Source organism: Onychomys torridus, chromosome 7, assembly GCF_903995425.1.
Source record: "Onychomys torridus chromosome 7, mOncTor1.1, whole genome shotgun sequence".
Classification (NCBI taxonomy): domain Eukaryota; kingdom Metazoa; phylum Chordata; class Mammalia; order Rodentia; family Cricetidae; genus Onychomys; species Onychomys torridus.
Genome location: NC_050449.1, coordinates 52,339,937 through 52,354,592, shown reverse-complemented (window position 1 = coordinate 52,354,592; position 14,656 = coordinate 52,339,937). Strand labels below are relative to the sequence as shown.

Sequence of the window (14,656 nt, the reverse complement as noted above, 5' to 3'; positions counted from 1 at the left end):
TAATAATTAGATTTCCTCATGAGCTGAAAATTGAAACTATCCAAAAGATATGCTGTATTGATCAGTTTCTTTTAAAACCCTTCTTTATCCAAAGGGAGCGTGTTGAGAATACCAGTCAGCCTGGAGAGATGCAGGTGACTATTCAAAACTTAATGCCAGCAACTGTGTACATCTTCAGAGTCATGGCTCAAAATAAGCACGGTTCTGGAGAGAGCTCAGCTCCGCTACGGGTAGAAACACAGCCTGAAGGTAAGTCTTTCACCTCGGTGTTGGCCGCGCCTAGAGGGCGATTTGGAGTCTTGTCAGCTTTTTCCTTGCTTCATGTCCTTCTGAATGGACAAATGAACTTCTGTCAAACACTAGCAAGTAAAGGAACAGTGAATTTCTACTTCCTTCATGTTCACATTGCACTGATCTTTGAGGCTGAGTTCAGCAGTCTTGCGAACCTTTCTTCGGATCCTCTGTACTCTTGTATCGGTATGATCTTTTATAAACTATAGGCCTGTATTTGGAAGAAATGTCATAATGATTTTCCCTCTTGAAATTTTTGAACTTTTGCCTCTCACAGTAAGCCATGTTCTCCTTAGAATATTCTCTAGTTTACTTTTATTGTACCTACACTAGCTTTTCTGTGTTCATGAGCTTAAATATAAAAGACTTTGTTTTTTATGGTATTTTGTTTGTTTGTTTGGGGGGTTTCGAGACAGGGTTTCTCTGTAGCTTTGGAGCCTGTCCTGGACTAGCTCTGTAGACCAGGCTGGCCTCGAACTCACAGAGATCCACCTGCCTCTGCCTCCCGGGTGCTGGGATTACAAGCGTGTGCCACCACCGCCCAGCCCTGTTTTTTTTTGTTTGTTTGTTTTGTTTTCTAGTGGGGAGCATATGATTTTATTTGTAGAAACTCCTATCTGGGAGCTCAGAAAAATGTATGAGTTTACCAATAATAGAATAACAATAATTTAGGAACTTATGGGTGGAATAAAGGTAAGAAGTAGGAGCCTTCGATTTTTAATGTTATAGCAAATTACTTAACAAATACTAATTATATCTTATACCAGATACTATGCAAAATACTAGAGATACAGGGATGGTGAACAAATAAGATTTATCCTTGAGGGAAAACAGTAGTAAATATGGGAAGAGGGCTTTGGTCACTGTAGTGCTACATACTGAAGATCGTGAATCAAAGCTAGGCAAGAACATGAGGGCTGTGAAGAGTGTCACAGAGAATAGGGGTGTTAAATTTCATAGATGACTGTGTTCAGATAAGTATGGAAATTATCCATTAGATTTCAGACTCAATTACCCATCATTGGCTTTTAAGTGCAGGCACCATACATGAGATATACCAAACGAGACTTAAGAGCAAGGAAGGATTTGTATTAAAATATAGAAAGGATCCTAGGAAAGATGGGGCCTGGAGTTGACCTTAAAGCATTTGACGTAGCACAAGCATTCTTGGGGAAGAAAGCTGCATGACCCAAATCCCAGAAATAGGATCAAACAGTTCACATGCAAAGTGAGTCATGACGACAATGGAGGAAGGACCACTGGATTTGTTCTGAGCAGAAGTCTGTCCTGGGGCTGTGAACCTTCTGAAAATGAAAGTATCTGTGTGTCTATATATATATTCTCATTCCCCTTGGAAAGAGTCTGTAGCTTTCATGGACATTCCAGACTTTGTGATCAGATTGTTGAAAACCACTGAACTAGAAGTGTCATTGTCAAGTTTAGAAGTGAAAAAGACAACATAAGGAAAAGTGGCCTTGTATACTCACTGTGTGCCTTTTACTGTGTGGGGCAGTTCAGACTTACAAGATTAGCAAGGCTTGACTTCTGTCCACAAGGAATTTACAACCTAGTACCGGAAACAGGCAGTTAAATACACAGTAGTGTGAAGTGCTGCCATCACATGGAAAGAGCACAGTAATTTGTTGAAGAGCTTTGGTTAAAAAAGAGCAGTCAGTTGTTGACTACCATGGGAAGCCTTACCCACTCTGAGGAGTGGATGGGGGTAGAGTGGGAGGGAGGTGAGGAGGCGGGAGAAGGGAAGGGAGGGGGAACTGGGGTTGGTATGTAAAATGAAAAAAGTTTTAATAAATAAATATATTTAAAAAAAAAAAAAAAGCAGTCAGGTCGAGTGGTGGTAGCACATGCCTTTAATCCCAGCACTCAGGAGGCAGAGGCAGGTGGATCTCTGAGTTCAAGGCCAGCCCCGTCTACAAAGCAAGTTCCAGGACAGCCACCAGGACTGTTAAAAGAAAAACCCAGTCTGGGGGAAAAGAAAAGAAAGAGCAGTTGAATGAGGTTATAAGCAGGAGGAACAACCGGTTTTGATGATGGCATTTGGAATTTATAATGTGACAGCCGAAGAGGGACTTGCACTTCTTCAAGGTATGGGGCATATGGAGAGGAAGCAATGCTGAATTAGCTGCCTTTGGGAAGTATTTTACCTAATTAGCTTCATAAGTCAACTTAAAACTTCTGTTTATTGTGCCACTGTACAACTGGTTTGAAAGAATCATTAGTAACTTTTTAAAGGATCATATTTGCCTGTGCTTAACCAGTGAGTATATTGAAAGTGATGTCAAGAGAATTTGTAAACTATTTTGTTTTCCTCTCTCTTTAGTTAAGTTAGAAGAAAGTTTTCCACAGCAACAGAAATGTGACAAATCTCACTTGTCAGTCTACACAAACTGTGCTGTTCATGTTGAACAAATAGCATGGTTCATGACTAAATAAATCAAACAACTGTTAAAAATAACTACATTGAGATAGTTCTACTTCTGTAGCAAAACAAATCTTAAGCCATAGTGCTGTTGTTTGAGAAAGCTAATTTGTTTTAACATTTTTCCCTTCTTTGGCCTTAAATCTGGTGTCTATAATAGAGACATTAGTGCTAGAAAACTTACTTTCAAGTGCAGATGTCTCCCAAAGTATAGGCATGGACAGCTAGCTAAAATTCCTATACCAGTGGAGAACTCTTGGTCAGAAGGAAAGGGTTGATATATGAGCCATTGTGGAAGTTAGACTCCGGGTCCACAGAGTACCATTTGTCCCATTGGAGGGTGTCCTAGTCTCCTTATTGGTCTCCATGAAGTCCTGTCTTCTAGACTCAGAAAGTGACTGACTTCTGGCTCCACCATTATAAATTTCCCATCACTTAGAAAGCTTCTTTACCTCAAAACTCATCAATAATGGGGCGATAATACTAATTAATGGTGACTATTACTAAAGCTGAAGCTGTTCCTTTAACTGGTTTTGTTGTGTTGCTGCTTCTCTTCTGTGCATGTGTCCACACATCCTTCCTTAAACATGGAAGGATGTTTATGCTTCTGTCGTGCTCCAATTAACTGCCTGTCAAAAAGAATCCAAACTGTATAGCAGGACAACAAAGGTTCTTCACTGTCTGACTCTTGTTTTGAACATTATTTCTCCCACATCCATTCTATGGTACAGACATACAAGTCATATAACATTGTCTTTCCACTTATTCCTGATTGCCCCAATAACAAATAATTTTCTCCCTGTTGTCTGAGAAGACTGTTCGTTTGTAATGCCAAGAAGTCTTCACCAGCCTTCCTTTCCCTTTCCTTACCTCAGCAGCCTTCTTCACACAGCAGAGTCCTGTACTCTTTTCTCTTTCATTACAACCACCATATGAATCTGTCAGGATTTATTAATGTGCCTGATTTCTGTGCCAAACTGGGAGTTCTTTGTGAAGGAGGCCTCTGCCCATCCTTGTAGGCCTATTTAGCACCCAACAAAAGAAAGATATCTTCCAGTGGTGGTTGCTTATATGTGCTACTTTATTCCTCTACAAAACCAGAATTTGGGGCTGGGAAGATAGCTCAGTAATTGATTTTTGTTGTGCAAATCTAAGGACCGGAGTTTGGATCCTCAGCACCCACGTAAAGCTGGACACACAACTCAATTCCAGCTAAAGGATGTGGGAAGGGGGACAAGTGGATCCCAGGGGTTCTGATCATCCAGCCTGGTGAGCTTCAGGTTCAGCGTGAGACCCTGTCTCAAACAATAAAAGTAGAAAGTGATAGAGGAAGACATCTGACACTGACCCCTGGCCTTCAGTCTCTACTAGTGAGTGTACACACACATACGTACTCATGAGTTTGTAAACCACAACCGAGTGCCTTTGTGTATTTTTCTTATTTTTAATAAATTGAAGATACTTTATAGATAATATCTGGCTTTGAGTTACGTAAAGGCAAATACTAAATACTTGAGTCAAATCAGTTGTCATCTTAGCTTCTGTTGTGTATAAAACACGGCCGTTGTGACAGTATTGCTGAGAGTGGTTGTTGAGAACTGCAGTAAGTCTGATTTCTATCTTGAGCTCTTCAAATTCTCTTTTCAGTTCAGCTCCCTGGTCCTGCACCTAATATCCGAGCTTATGCAACATCACCTACTTCTATCACCGTCACATGGGAAACACCACTGTCCGGCAATGGGGAAATTCAAAATTACAAATTGTACTACATGGAAAAAGGGACTGATAAAGAACAGGTATAAAATGACGTGGTTTTTTGGAACCACTGGTTTAAAAAACTATAGGGTTGGAGATATGGCACAATGGTAGAACAGTGGCCTAGCATGCACAGATGTGCTAGTTCTGTGCTTCACCCCCCCCCCCCAATCTTCCAATGCTCAATAGTTAGAGGACTAGAAATCAAAGGTAAGGAAGAGATACAGGAAATAAATGTTGATGCTATCTGTTTCGTTGTGCTAAGATTTATTTTGTAGTTTTTACCAGCAAGGGGTACTAAATGTCAAATAATATTTCTAAACAAATTGCTATTGTTTATGATTAACTAATCTGCTTTTGCTATAAATAATATTCTGTAAGAGGGTTAAAACTCTGTATTGTGCAGAATTTGTTTAGTCATTTTGTAGCATTTCTTTTGACTTGAGGAGTGTGTGTATGTGCATGAGTGTGCGCACATGTGTGTATGTGTATGTGTGTGTGTATACACACACAGTATTCTATTTCATTCAAGGATGTTGATGTTTCAAGTCACTCCCACACTATTAATGGACTGAAAAAATACACAGAGTATAGTTTCCGAGTGGTGGCCTACAATAAACATGGTCCTGGAGTCTCCACACAAGATGTTGCTGTTCGAACATTATCAGATGGTGAGCTTTTTTTTCCTTTGCAACAAAATAAAATTCTTAGTGCCCCTTATCAGTTGTAAAATCATGTGCTTTGAAGTCAAGAAAGTTCTGTTTGTATCCCTGTTGTACCCCTTACTGATCAAGTCACTTAACTTTTTTGAGTATTTTTCTTACATGTAAACTTCAGGTAGCACCAGCATCACCAGCTTTGTTGTCACTAGAAAGCACAGAGCATATGGTATCCAATACCAAATGGGTTCTTGGTATTTTTAGTACAGTCTTCATCTTCCATATAGGTAAATTCTGTTGCTTGTTCACTGCACAGACCATTTTATATGACTTTTGGAAGATTAGCCTTACTCTATGTGCCAGCCATATTTATTTCCTTAATAGATATTTTGTGACAGTTTGATTTCTCACTTGTGGCTGTATTTTAAACTACCCATGACTAACAGAAGTACTTTCACACTATAGCTTGCCAGTGATTGATTACATGGGTCAAAATCAACAGGGTTTTTAAAAAGAAATAAAATAGCAGTTCACTGTACTTAGTGTAAGGGTATCTCTCTGTTCTATGAAACTTAGCTAAAGTGAGTGTTCTTTTTTTTAAAATATGTGTTTATGTATATATAGCTCATATATATATAAACATGCATGCTTTAGAAGCTATAGTTTGACTCTTTCAAGCAGATGATTGAACATTTCATCACTAGGAAAGAAGCCAAGATATGTGCTTGGTTTATATTCCATGAACAGAGATACAGCTTTGCCTCTATTGTTTTCCTACCCAAAAATTTAACTTCAGTCTAGCAAACAGACATGTCAAATTGAGAGAAGTTCTGCAACTTTTTTTTTTTTTTCATTTAAAAGCTGACCTCAATTCTCAAAATGTATTATTAGTCTTAGAGGAAGATCATCTAAAGAGTAAAGACATGGGATATAAAATATGTATGATCTTTGGTTCCTAGACAGTAGAAACAAAAGCATCTCTATAGAATACTGTCAATACACTTATATCAAAATTGCAGTTTTTAAATGTGATTGTTGGGTTTTAGTTTTGTTGGAACCTGCCCTTGTTCTTAGGACACATGTACCAAAGTATTTTAGAGTGAACTGTCACAGTGACTTGCAGCCATCTCTCAGATAATTCAGGAAAAAAAAAAATAGATAATCCTGTATCTATGCAATTTCTCAGTTATACTTATAATGGGAAAATATAGTAATGTTACTAATTGTTAGTAATGTTAATAATTGGTGAATCTAGAAGGAGACAATACAGTGTTCATTGTACTATTCTTTGTTCTTTTCTTTGGACTTGACAATTTTTCAGATTAAAAAGGAGAAACAAAATATAAATTATAGTTGGGCTACCCAACTGCATAAGTCAATTGGTCATGATTTAGGGAAAATATTGATGGAAAAAGGTTTATAGCCTTTTAACTCTGTGTGTAAGCCAAATTTTAACTTTACTTAAATCAGTTGGCCTACTGGAACCAAATTTTTTATCATGGGTTTAATGCAGCACTTAGAAGTAGGGTAAATCCCAAGACTTAGGCCACCTAAAAGGAATACTTGGATCAAGTAAACCACATGGAAGTTCATTAGTAAATAACTTACACATGAAATGGAAACAGAAGTAAACTCCTGTGAAAGTGCTGTATGGAGTGAGTACTTGCCATATAGTAGCTTGCAACAAATCTTAGCTGTGAGGGTGGGCATGTGTTGAGAACAGGTGCTGGGTCCTACTTCAGACCTCTACCGCTGACTCTGACTTGAGGCCCATGTCATTTTCCTAGGCACAGGTTAGAGCCATGAGCCAGGCACATTCAGTTCAGTAGGTCTTTTTTTGATATGTGGTCACCAGATGCTAGAGAAGCAGTAAGTCCTGATGAGAGGGGTAGGTGAGAAGGGCAGAATTAGCTTTGAGGTGAGGAGAGGGCAAACTAGTTAGGTCTGCTTGAGTTTTCTTTGCTGCCTGTCATAATGCAGAGGGAGATGTGGGGAGGTACATGGGCCATCAACTTTTAGATGTTCTTGTGTTAAGTATATTAAGAACTTTAGTCATGTAACTGTTCATTTCACCAACAGACCCAAACTCTTCACATGTAAATGCATGCTCTCTGATACATCACTGCATTGGGAAGCCAGAGAGTCCACTTATTGCAACTTTCCTTGTTTAAATGTTTTTATCTTCCTGAGAATTGCCTTCTAAACCACTTTACAGAGTCCATGAGAAAACCAGACTCATGGGTGTGTGTCTCTCCCATTTTGCTCCATATTGTCACTATGTAATTCAGTCACTTGGTTCCAGAAAATGTGCGACTCTTCCCCATAATGGATATTCAGAATAAATATGTTTAAGGTTCAGAATATATCTGAAGTCTAGAAGAATTTGAAGTTTAGGGCAGTGGTTCTGAACCTTCCTAATGCTGACACTTTAATATAGTTCTTCATGTTGTGGTGACCCCTAACCATAAAATTTTTTTTTTGCTACTTCATAACTGTAATTTTGTTACTGTTATGAATCATAATATAAACATCTGATATGTGACCCCTGTGAAAGGGTATTGAAAAGGGTCGTGACCCACAGGTTGAGAACTGGTCTAGGGTTTCAAAGCCATTGAACATCCCAGAAATAAGTATCTGATTTCCAGAGATACAGCGTGATTTGAGTAAGGATGGATGAAAGGGTCTTATCTTAAAACATGAATAAAGCAAGGCCACACTTTATCCCCTAGAGCTATCAACATAAGATGTTGTTATCTGGATTCAGACCTTCTAGTCACGTATTTAGTGTTGGAGATGTGCATTTGTGTTCAGTCTGGCTGAGAGTAATAACATGATGGGTGGTATGTGGATGATTGAATTGTCTCCTTTCTTTTTTAACCTCTCTAGTTCCCAGTGCTGCTCCTCAGAATCTGTCCTTAGAAGTGAGAAATTCAAAGGTAAAGCTTTGCTTCTCTTTACTTTACTGGCATACTAAGCTTCAGAGGGACTTAGAGAGGCAGAGATCCCTTAGACAAACATTAGAATAGTGAATGCCAGTGCTGTAGTAATTGGTTTACTTTTGAAAACACTGACTTGTAAATTAGAATGTAACTGAAAATCAGGTAGGAAAATAAGACAGCACAGGTATAAAGCTGACCTAAGAGCCCCACTTGTTTATTTTGTTTCTTAACTTTCTCTGATGATAAAACTTCTTTAGCTTCTCCACCAAGAAAAATAATGCTGTTTTTATGTAAATATGATATTTTAGATCTTAACCATACAAAATTATGCAAAAAAGTAAGTTGTTTATGATGACATGATGCCAGTATAAACCAAAAACAGATAGGTATAGATTTTGGTGTCTGCTCACAGCATCCCTCCTGGTTCAGGTTCATGCAATACCCTTCTGAGCTATATAGGTAAAGAAGTCTTTTCAAAAAGGACTATGGGATGCTTCTTCAGGAATCATTTACTTCTGTTCAACTTCAGGTTTTTGTTTTGTTTTTTATAGGGTCTTAATATGTATATAGTTCAGACTGGTGTGGAATTTACTCTATAGCTCTGGCTAGCCTCAAATTTATAATCCTGCAGTTTCTGACTTTCTAGATTGGGATTACTGACACTTCACCACTCCTGTCCATAGAAATTAGTTAATTACAGTTAATTTGCATTCGAGAAGGGAAATAATTCTTATACCTAACAATAGTATATTTCCTAATCTGTATGCTTCTGACTTTATATAGAAGAGTCCCTCTCAGAACTCTTCTAGGACTTCTGATGTTTTCATTCAGACAAAATACTTAGGAGATAAATCTAGACTCAAGCAGGAATGTCCAAGCTGGGGCCATGGATTGCATGTACCCCAGGATAGATACTATGCAGCCCAACATAAAAACCATAGACTTAAAATCATGAGGGGTTTTAGTTAGTTTCTCTTATCATGTGGCTCTCATGCATGAATTTTTGTATCATGTCACATACCTGCTTTTATCTCTCTCAGTTGATCATTGGAGGTTTTTTAATTAAAGTTTTTTTGTTTGGTTGGTTTTGTTTTTTGTGTGTTTGTATTTTGTTCTGTTTTGAGGCAGGGTCTCACTGTGTATCTCTGGCTGGCCCTAAACTCACTATAGACCAGACTGGCCTCAAACTCACAGATATCCACCTGCCTCTGTCTCCCAAGTGCTGAAATTAAAGATGTGCATTACCACGCCCAGTAAGTTAGAATTATTTTTGACCTGACTATTAAATAAATAACTTGGTGAAGCTTCAAGTACCATGAGCTCTGTGTGTTTGCTCTCCTCTTTTCTACAGTGAAATTGGGTTTGATAGTGTATACAGTTAGGACCAGCCTTTTGATATGTTCATTCTTTTCCTTGTACTGCTTTTTCTCAGAGTATAGTGATTCACTGGCAGCCTCCTTCTTCAGCCTCACAAAATGGGCAGATTACTGGCTACAAGATTCGCTATCGAAAGGCCTCCCGAAAAAGTGATGTCACTGAGACCTTAGTAACTGGGACACAGCTGTCTCAGCTGATTGAAGGTAAGCTGCTTTGCATATAGTCAATGGCTAAAAGGTGGTTCTTTTTCAGATTTTAAATTATGCTAGTCTAAAACTGCTCTAAGCAGTTGTTTTATATAAACAAATTAAAAATTGTTCTCAAAAATTTATAATAATCTGTTTTTAACTCGATACAAATTAATGGAAAATATTCTTACCAATTCCTCCATCTCTATGGAGTTGAATTGTGTTTGGTTTTTATTTCTTTTTATTATCTCATTTTCTGAATATATAACATTTATTTTATAATCTAAAAATGTAAGACAGACTTTACTCAGCCTAGTTGGTAACAAAACTTGTTATAATGTGCCAGGTGCATGTGACCTGCAGAGTATTTGAGTAGCTGTAGTATTATAATTACATTTGCTGCTATGGACAGTGTAAAGTTTTAGAAAATTCTATCAGAAATACTGTTTTGTATAATTTTCCTTTTATATATAACAGAACAAGAAGCGTATCTTAAAAAATCGACCCAAATGCCTATCTAATAAAGGATCATTCTACAGATCACTAGGAATTCTCTTTTTATCCAACCATGAGAAATAGAGTTGGCTAAACAAGGACAGGACTTCTTTATGGGAGAATCTTGAGAAGCTAAATATGTAAGGCCAGTGTGACTGAAGATAGAATCTAGGCATTACTGACTAGTCACGGCAAAAACCATTGTTTGATTGTGCTCAGTAGCAGCTGAATTAAGCATTAGCTAAAATCTTTATAGACTAAAGGATAGCTATTCTCTTATCACCGTGTCCCCAGTATCCATAGAATGAAAAGCTTTAATCTGTGTGAACTAACATTGAATATACAATGTGAACAGAAACAGATTCTTGGAGTCTTGAAGCATTAACCTGAAGCTTGTTAATGGAATGTGCAATATGGATTACTAAGAGTTTGTGTTAGACATTGAATTATGCAGTTTATCTGTAGCTGGACAAAATGGTTGTTTCGGGACTTAGCACACATTACTGTATCTTTATGTTTACTGTGTGTCTTAGTTTTGCTTTTTAAACTCTCAGTTATTTAGAGCCCTTTTATACTTAACTCTCTCTTGCCTGCTCTTTCATATATTCTTACCCTTCTAGAGGGCAAGGAATGATAATTGAATAATTGGTTTCTTTCAGATCTTTATTGAGCCATGTTTGTTTTTATTCTAAGGTTTTTCCATTAACAATTACAAACAAATGTGCATCCCTTTTTAGCACTTTCTGACAAGATGGTAATGGGTAATGGGCTGGAGAGATGGTTCAGTGATTAAGAGCACTGGCTGTTCTTCTAGAGGACTTGGGTTAGATTCTCAGCATCCACATGGTGGTCTACAACAGTTTAATCCAGTCTCAGGGAATCAAATACCCCTTCTGGTCTCTGAGGGCCCCAGGCACATGTTTGATGCATAGACATACATATAGGCAAAACACCCAGGCAGTTTAGGATGGCATATACAGAGCAGAGCCCCCTGTCACTTATCACCATATGCCAGGGTTGGTTACTTTAGCTCCAGCATACCTTGCATCCCAGCCTAGTTACTTACATTCTTAATATTTCTGTCATTATTGGGATTTCTGTACTGTGCTGTTATCCTAATTATTTGGGTATAGAGAGGTAGGATAATATTAATAACCCTATTTGTCACTATCTTGTATTTAAGTATTCTAAAGATGTATGAATGGATGTATAACTCCTCATATTAACTATCATCCTGCTTTTAAGGTAGACTTTTATATGTGAATCTTGTTGCTTTTGCATTGGTAACTTACACTTTATTAAAGCTGATAGTAAATAAAGGGTTGCATAATAGAAAAGTTTGGGTTTTCTTTTACTTACTATAAATACATTTGGCCAACTGGCTATTGAAAAATAGATTTCTAGGCCATATTTGATGTTTAAATTATTTCTACTGTGGTTATAGCAGGTCTCAAAGAACAGAGGTAACCTGATAGGAGTTACATCTTTACATTCTTTTCTGGGTTTTGGTGTCTTCTGAAACCAGCTGATTTTGTTCCTTTGTAACAACTCTTTCATTATCTTTGGTCATGACTTCCTTTTTAACAAAATCGAAGGTATTACATTAAATAATCCCAAAGTTGCCTTCATGCACTTAAACTTCCTGGGAGGATTAGTCATTGCTGTTTTCTTCTAGGTGGTGTGGGCACTGAGAGCTACCCTGTAGTGTATATTGCTTGTTGTTTATTTTGCTTGTTCTTTGTGAACTTACACTTTATTAAGCTGTGAACTGAGTAGGTGAGATGTTTCATTTTGTAGGAGACTATTAACTTTTTGTTTCAGCTTATCTCTTTTGTTATTTGATTCTCAGGTCTTGATCGGGGGACAGAATATAACTTCCGAGTAGCTGCCCTCACAGTCAATGGGACAGGCCCAGCAACTGATTGGCTATCTGCTGAAACTTTTGAAAGTGACCTAGATGGTAAGATTAAACAGTGACCAAGAATGGCACTTGATACATAGATATTAACTATCACCAGAGAGTCAGATTGGAAAGCCACTGCTTTGGCTTGAAGTCTGTGGATGCTAGTGTGTTGTACTACTGTTGCTCCTGTGAAGCAACAGAGTTCCCCAAGGGGTTGTTGTTTGCCAGACATTGTAAAAGAGTATCAGAGTGAACAGCCTCAGAACAGTAAAATGGACAGGCATTTGAAGTTCAGTTTTTTACTGAGGTCAATAAATAAATAGATAATCTAAACCTTAAGGCTGAGCCACATCAATTGTGCCTATATTTCATTTGCAGCTCCCTTTTCCCTGAGTCCTGGAGGTGTTTTTGCTTTGTCTCACCTGTTTGTTCAATACATAACTCCAGATGGTTATGCATGGTTAGTTCCTTTAACAGTGATGGTGCTAGATTTGGGGAGACCAAAGACCTGTATTCCTGTTCTGAGTTTCAACTAAGGTAGCAATTCATGCCTTGAGTAATGTACATGAAAGATGCTTTAAACTGTCACTTTTTAAAGCCTCCTCGTCATCTAACAGCTGAATCAGTTCTGGCCTTCGTGTCATTTTTTTTTCTGGATCATTGATTATCTAGGGAAATAAATAATTGGTGCCATCGTTGTAATATGATATTTGATCAGCCTGTTGACAGCAGGTTTCTAATTTGTTGATGGCATACCTTTCTCATTACACCTGTAGAGTTTAGGGAATAGAATGAACAACCATTTGGGTCTTAGGAAAAAACAAAACCATGCTATAGCTACAGGTTCTCTTTGAATTCTTCATCCAAAGGGGAAGAAATTTATTAAAACCATCATTTGTTAAAAATGTCATTCCCCAAGGATAATGAAACACTCTACAAGAAAGTACATCTCATTTTCGTTTCCGCCTTCCTCCTCAGAAACTCGTGTTCCTGAAGTGCCCAGCTCTCTTCATGTCCGTCCACTTGTCACGAGCATCGTAGTAAGCTGGACTCCTCCAGAGAACCAGAACATTGTGGTTCGCGGGTATGCCATTGGTTATGGCATTGGCAGCCCTCACGCACAGACCATCAAAGTGGACTATAAACAGCGTTACTATACCATTGAAAACCTGGGTATGTTTGCTAAGTGAAAGAAATGTGTATATTAGGTTGTTACTGGTGAATCTTAAGATATCACTAGACTTTTTTTACACAAATTTTTAAAAATCAGTAAAAATGAAAAGGTAAGCCACAGATGTGAAGAAAATATCAGCTACTCAAATATCTCATGGAGTGTGAGCCTAGAAAGAATATATAAAAATTCTTACAACTCAGTAAAAAGGAAACCCAGTCAAAATGAGCAGAAAATTTGGATAGACACTGCAAAAGAAGACATATTCATGGACAGGGAAGATGTGTGGGTGGTCAATAAAGACAATAAAAGGGTGGAAAATACGCATGTTAAAAGATGCTCAGCACTGTTGTCAGAGACTTACAAGTGTAAAATCCCAAAGAAATACCACTGTGCAGCTTCTAAAATTCTCACAGTAGCTGTTAAAAATACTGATAGTACAACTACTTTGTAAAATAGAGGTTTCTTATATGAAGTTAGCCTTACAATCTAGTAATCCCACTCATAGATACTTAACCAACAGGAATGAAAACACATGCCCACTTAAAAGCTTGAAAAAAAAATGCAGTACTTATAATAGCCTCAAGAGGGAATAATTACAAATTTCCATCAATAAGTTAATAGTAAACTGTACTATATTTTCTCATAGAAACTACTCAGTAATTAAAAGGAATTGGCTATTAATGCACATAGCAGCAGAAATGAGTCTAAGAAACGTGCTGAATAAAAAGCCAAACACAAGATAATATATAGTGTGTTATTGTGTTTTTAGAAATTACAGAATAGGCAAAACTTATCCACAAGTGACAAGTTATGACCAGTGGTTACATAGAACTCTGAGGACTAAGAATTGATGGCAAGGGGGTAACTACTTGGAAATGTCTTAATTTCTCAATTTAGGTATTAATTACATGGGTATATAAATTTATCAAAACATACTATCCATTTAAATACATTTATTCAATGCTAATTATATCTCAGTTAACTTTAAAAGTGAAAAAATCAGAAATATTAATTTCTTATAATAATGAATTATGGACCATCAAGATGACTCAGCAAGTAAAGGTGCTTGCCACCAAGCCTGAGAGTCTGAGTTTGATGTCCTGGAACCATATGGTGGAAGGAGAGTGCCAAGTTTGCAAGTTCTTTGACTTCATACGTGTGCTGTAGCATGTGCATGACCCCACACATATACACACAAATAAATGTAATTTTTAAAGAGAATATAATAACATAATAATGAATTGAGTTGGGTGGGTATAACTTCTTTTCCAAATCGGATGGATTGCCATTGTTAATATTTCTCCGAAAGACTTGTCTCAATTCATAATCCCTGCTGATGGACTTTTTTATTCAAACCATTGCTTTTTTAAACACCTTTCCTAAGAACAGCTTTAAGTGACTGACAAATGAGTTACTAAATCTTTTATTGAAGAAAATA

The 14,656-nt window shown here is 37.5% G+C and overlaps 1 protein-coding gene across 9 annotated transcripts in view; it reads left to right on the top strand.

Annotated features, from left to right (window-relative positions):
- Window positions 1-14,656, top strand: part of Neo1 (neogenin 1) — a 170,454-nt gene that overhangs the window by 119,703 nt on the left and 36,095 nt on the right. For all 9 annotated transcript variants that reach the window (XM_036194313.1, XM_036194316.1, XM_036194311.1 and 6 more), the window contains exons 9-15: window positions 95-249; window positions 4,376-4,524; window positions 5,016-5,154; window positions 8,029-8,078; window positions 9,514-9,661; window positions 11,991-12,101; window positions 13,023-13,217. In XM_036194313.1, coding sequence (XP_036050206.1) covers window positions 95-249; window positions 4,376-4,524; window positions 5,016-5,154; window positions 8,029-8,078; window positions 9,514-9,661; window positions 11,991-12,101; window positions 13,023-13,217 — 947 coding nt within the window. The remainder of the gene's footprint in view (window positions 1-94; window positions 250-4,375; window positions 4,525-5,015; window positions 5,155-8,028; window positions 8,079-9,513; window positions 9,662-11,990; window positions 12,102-13,022; window positions 13,218-14,656) is intronic.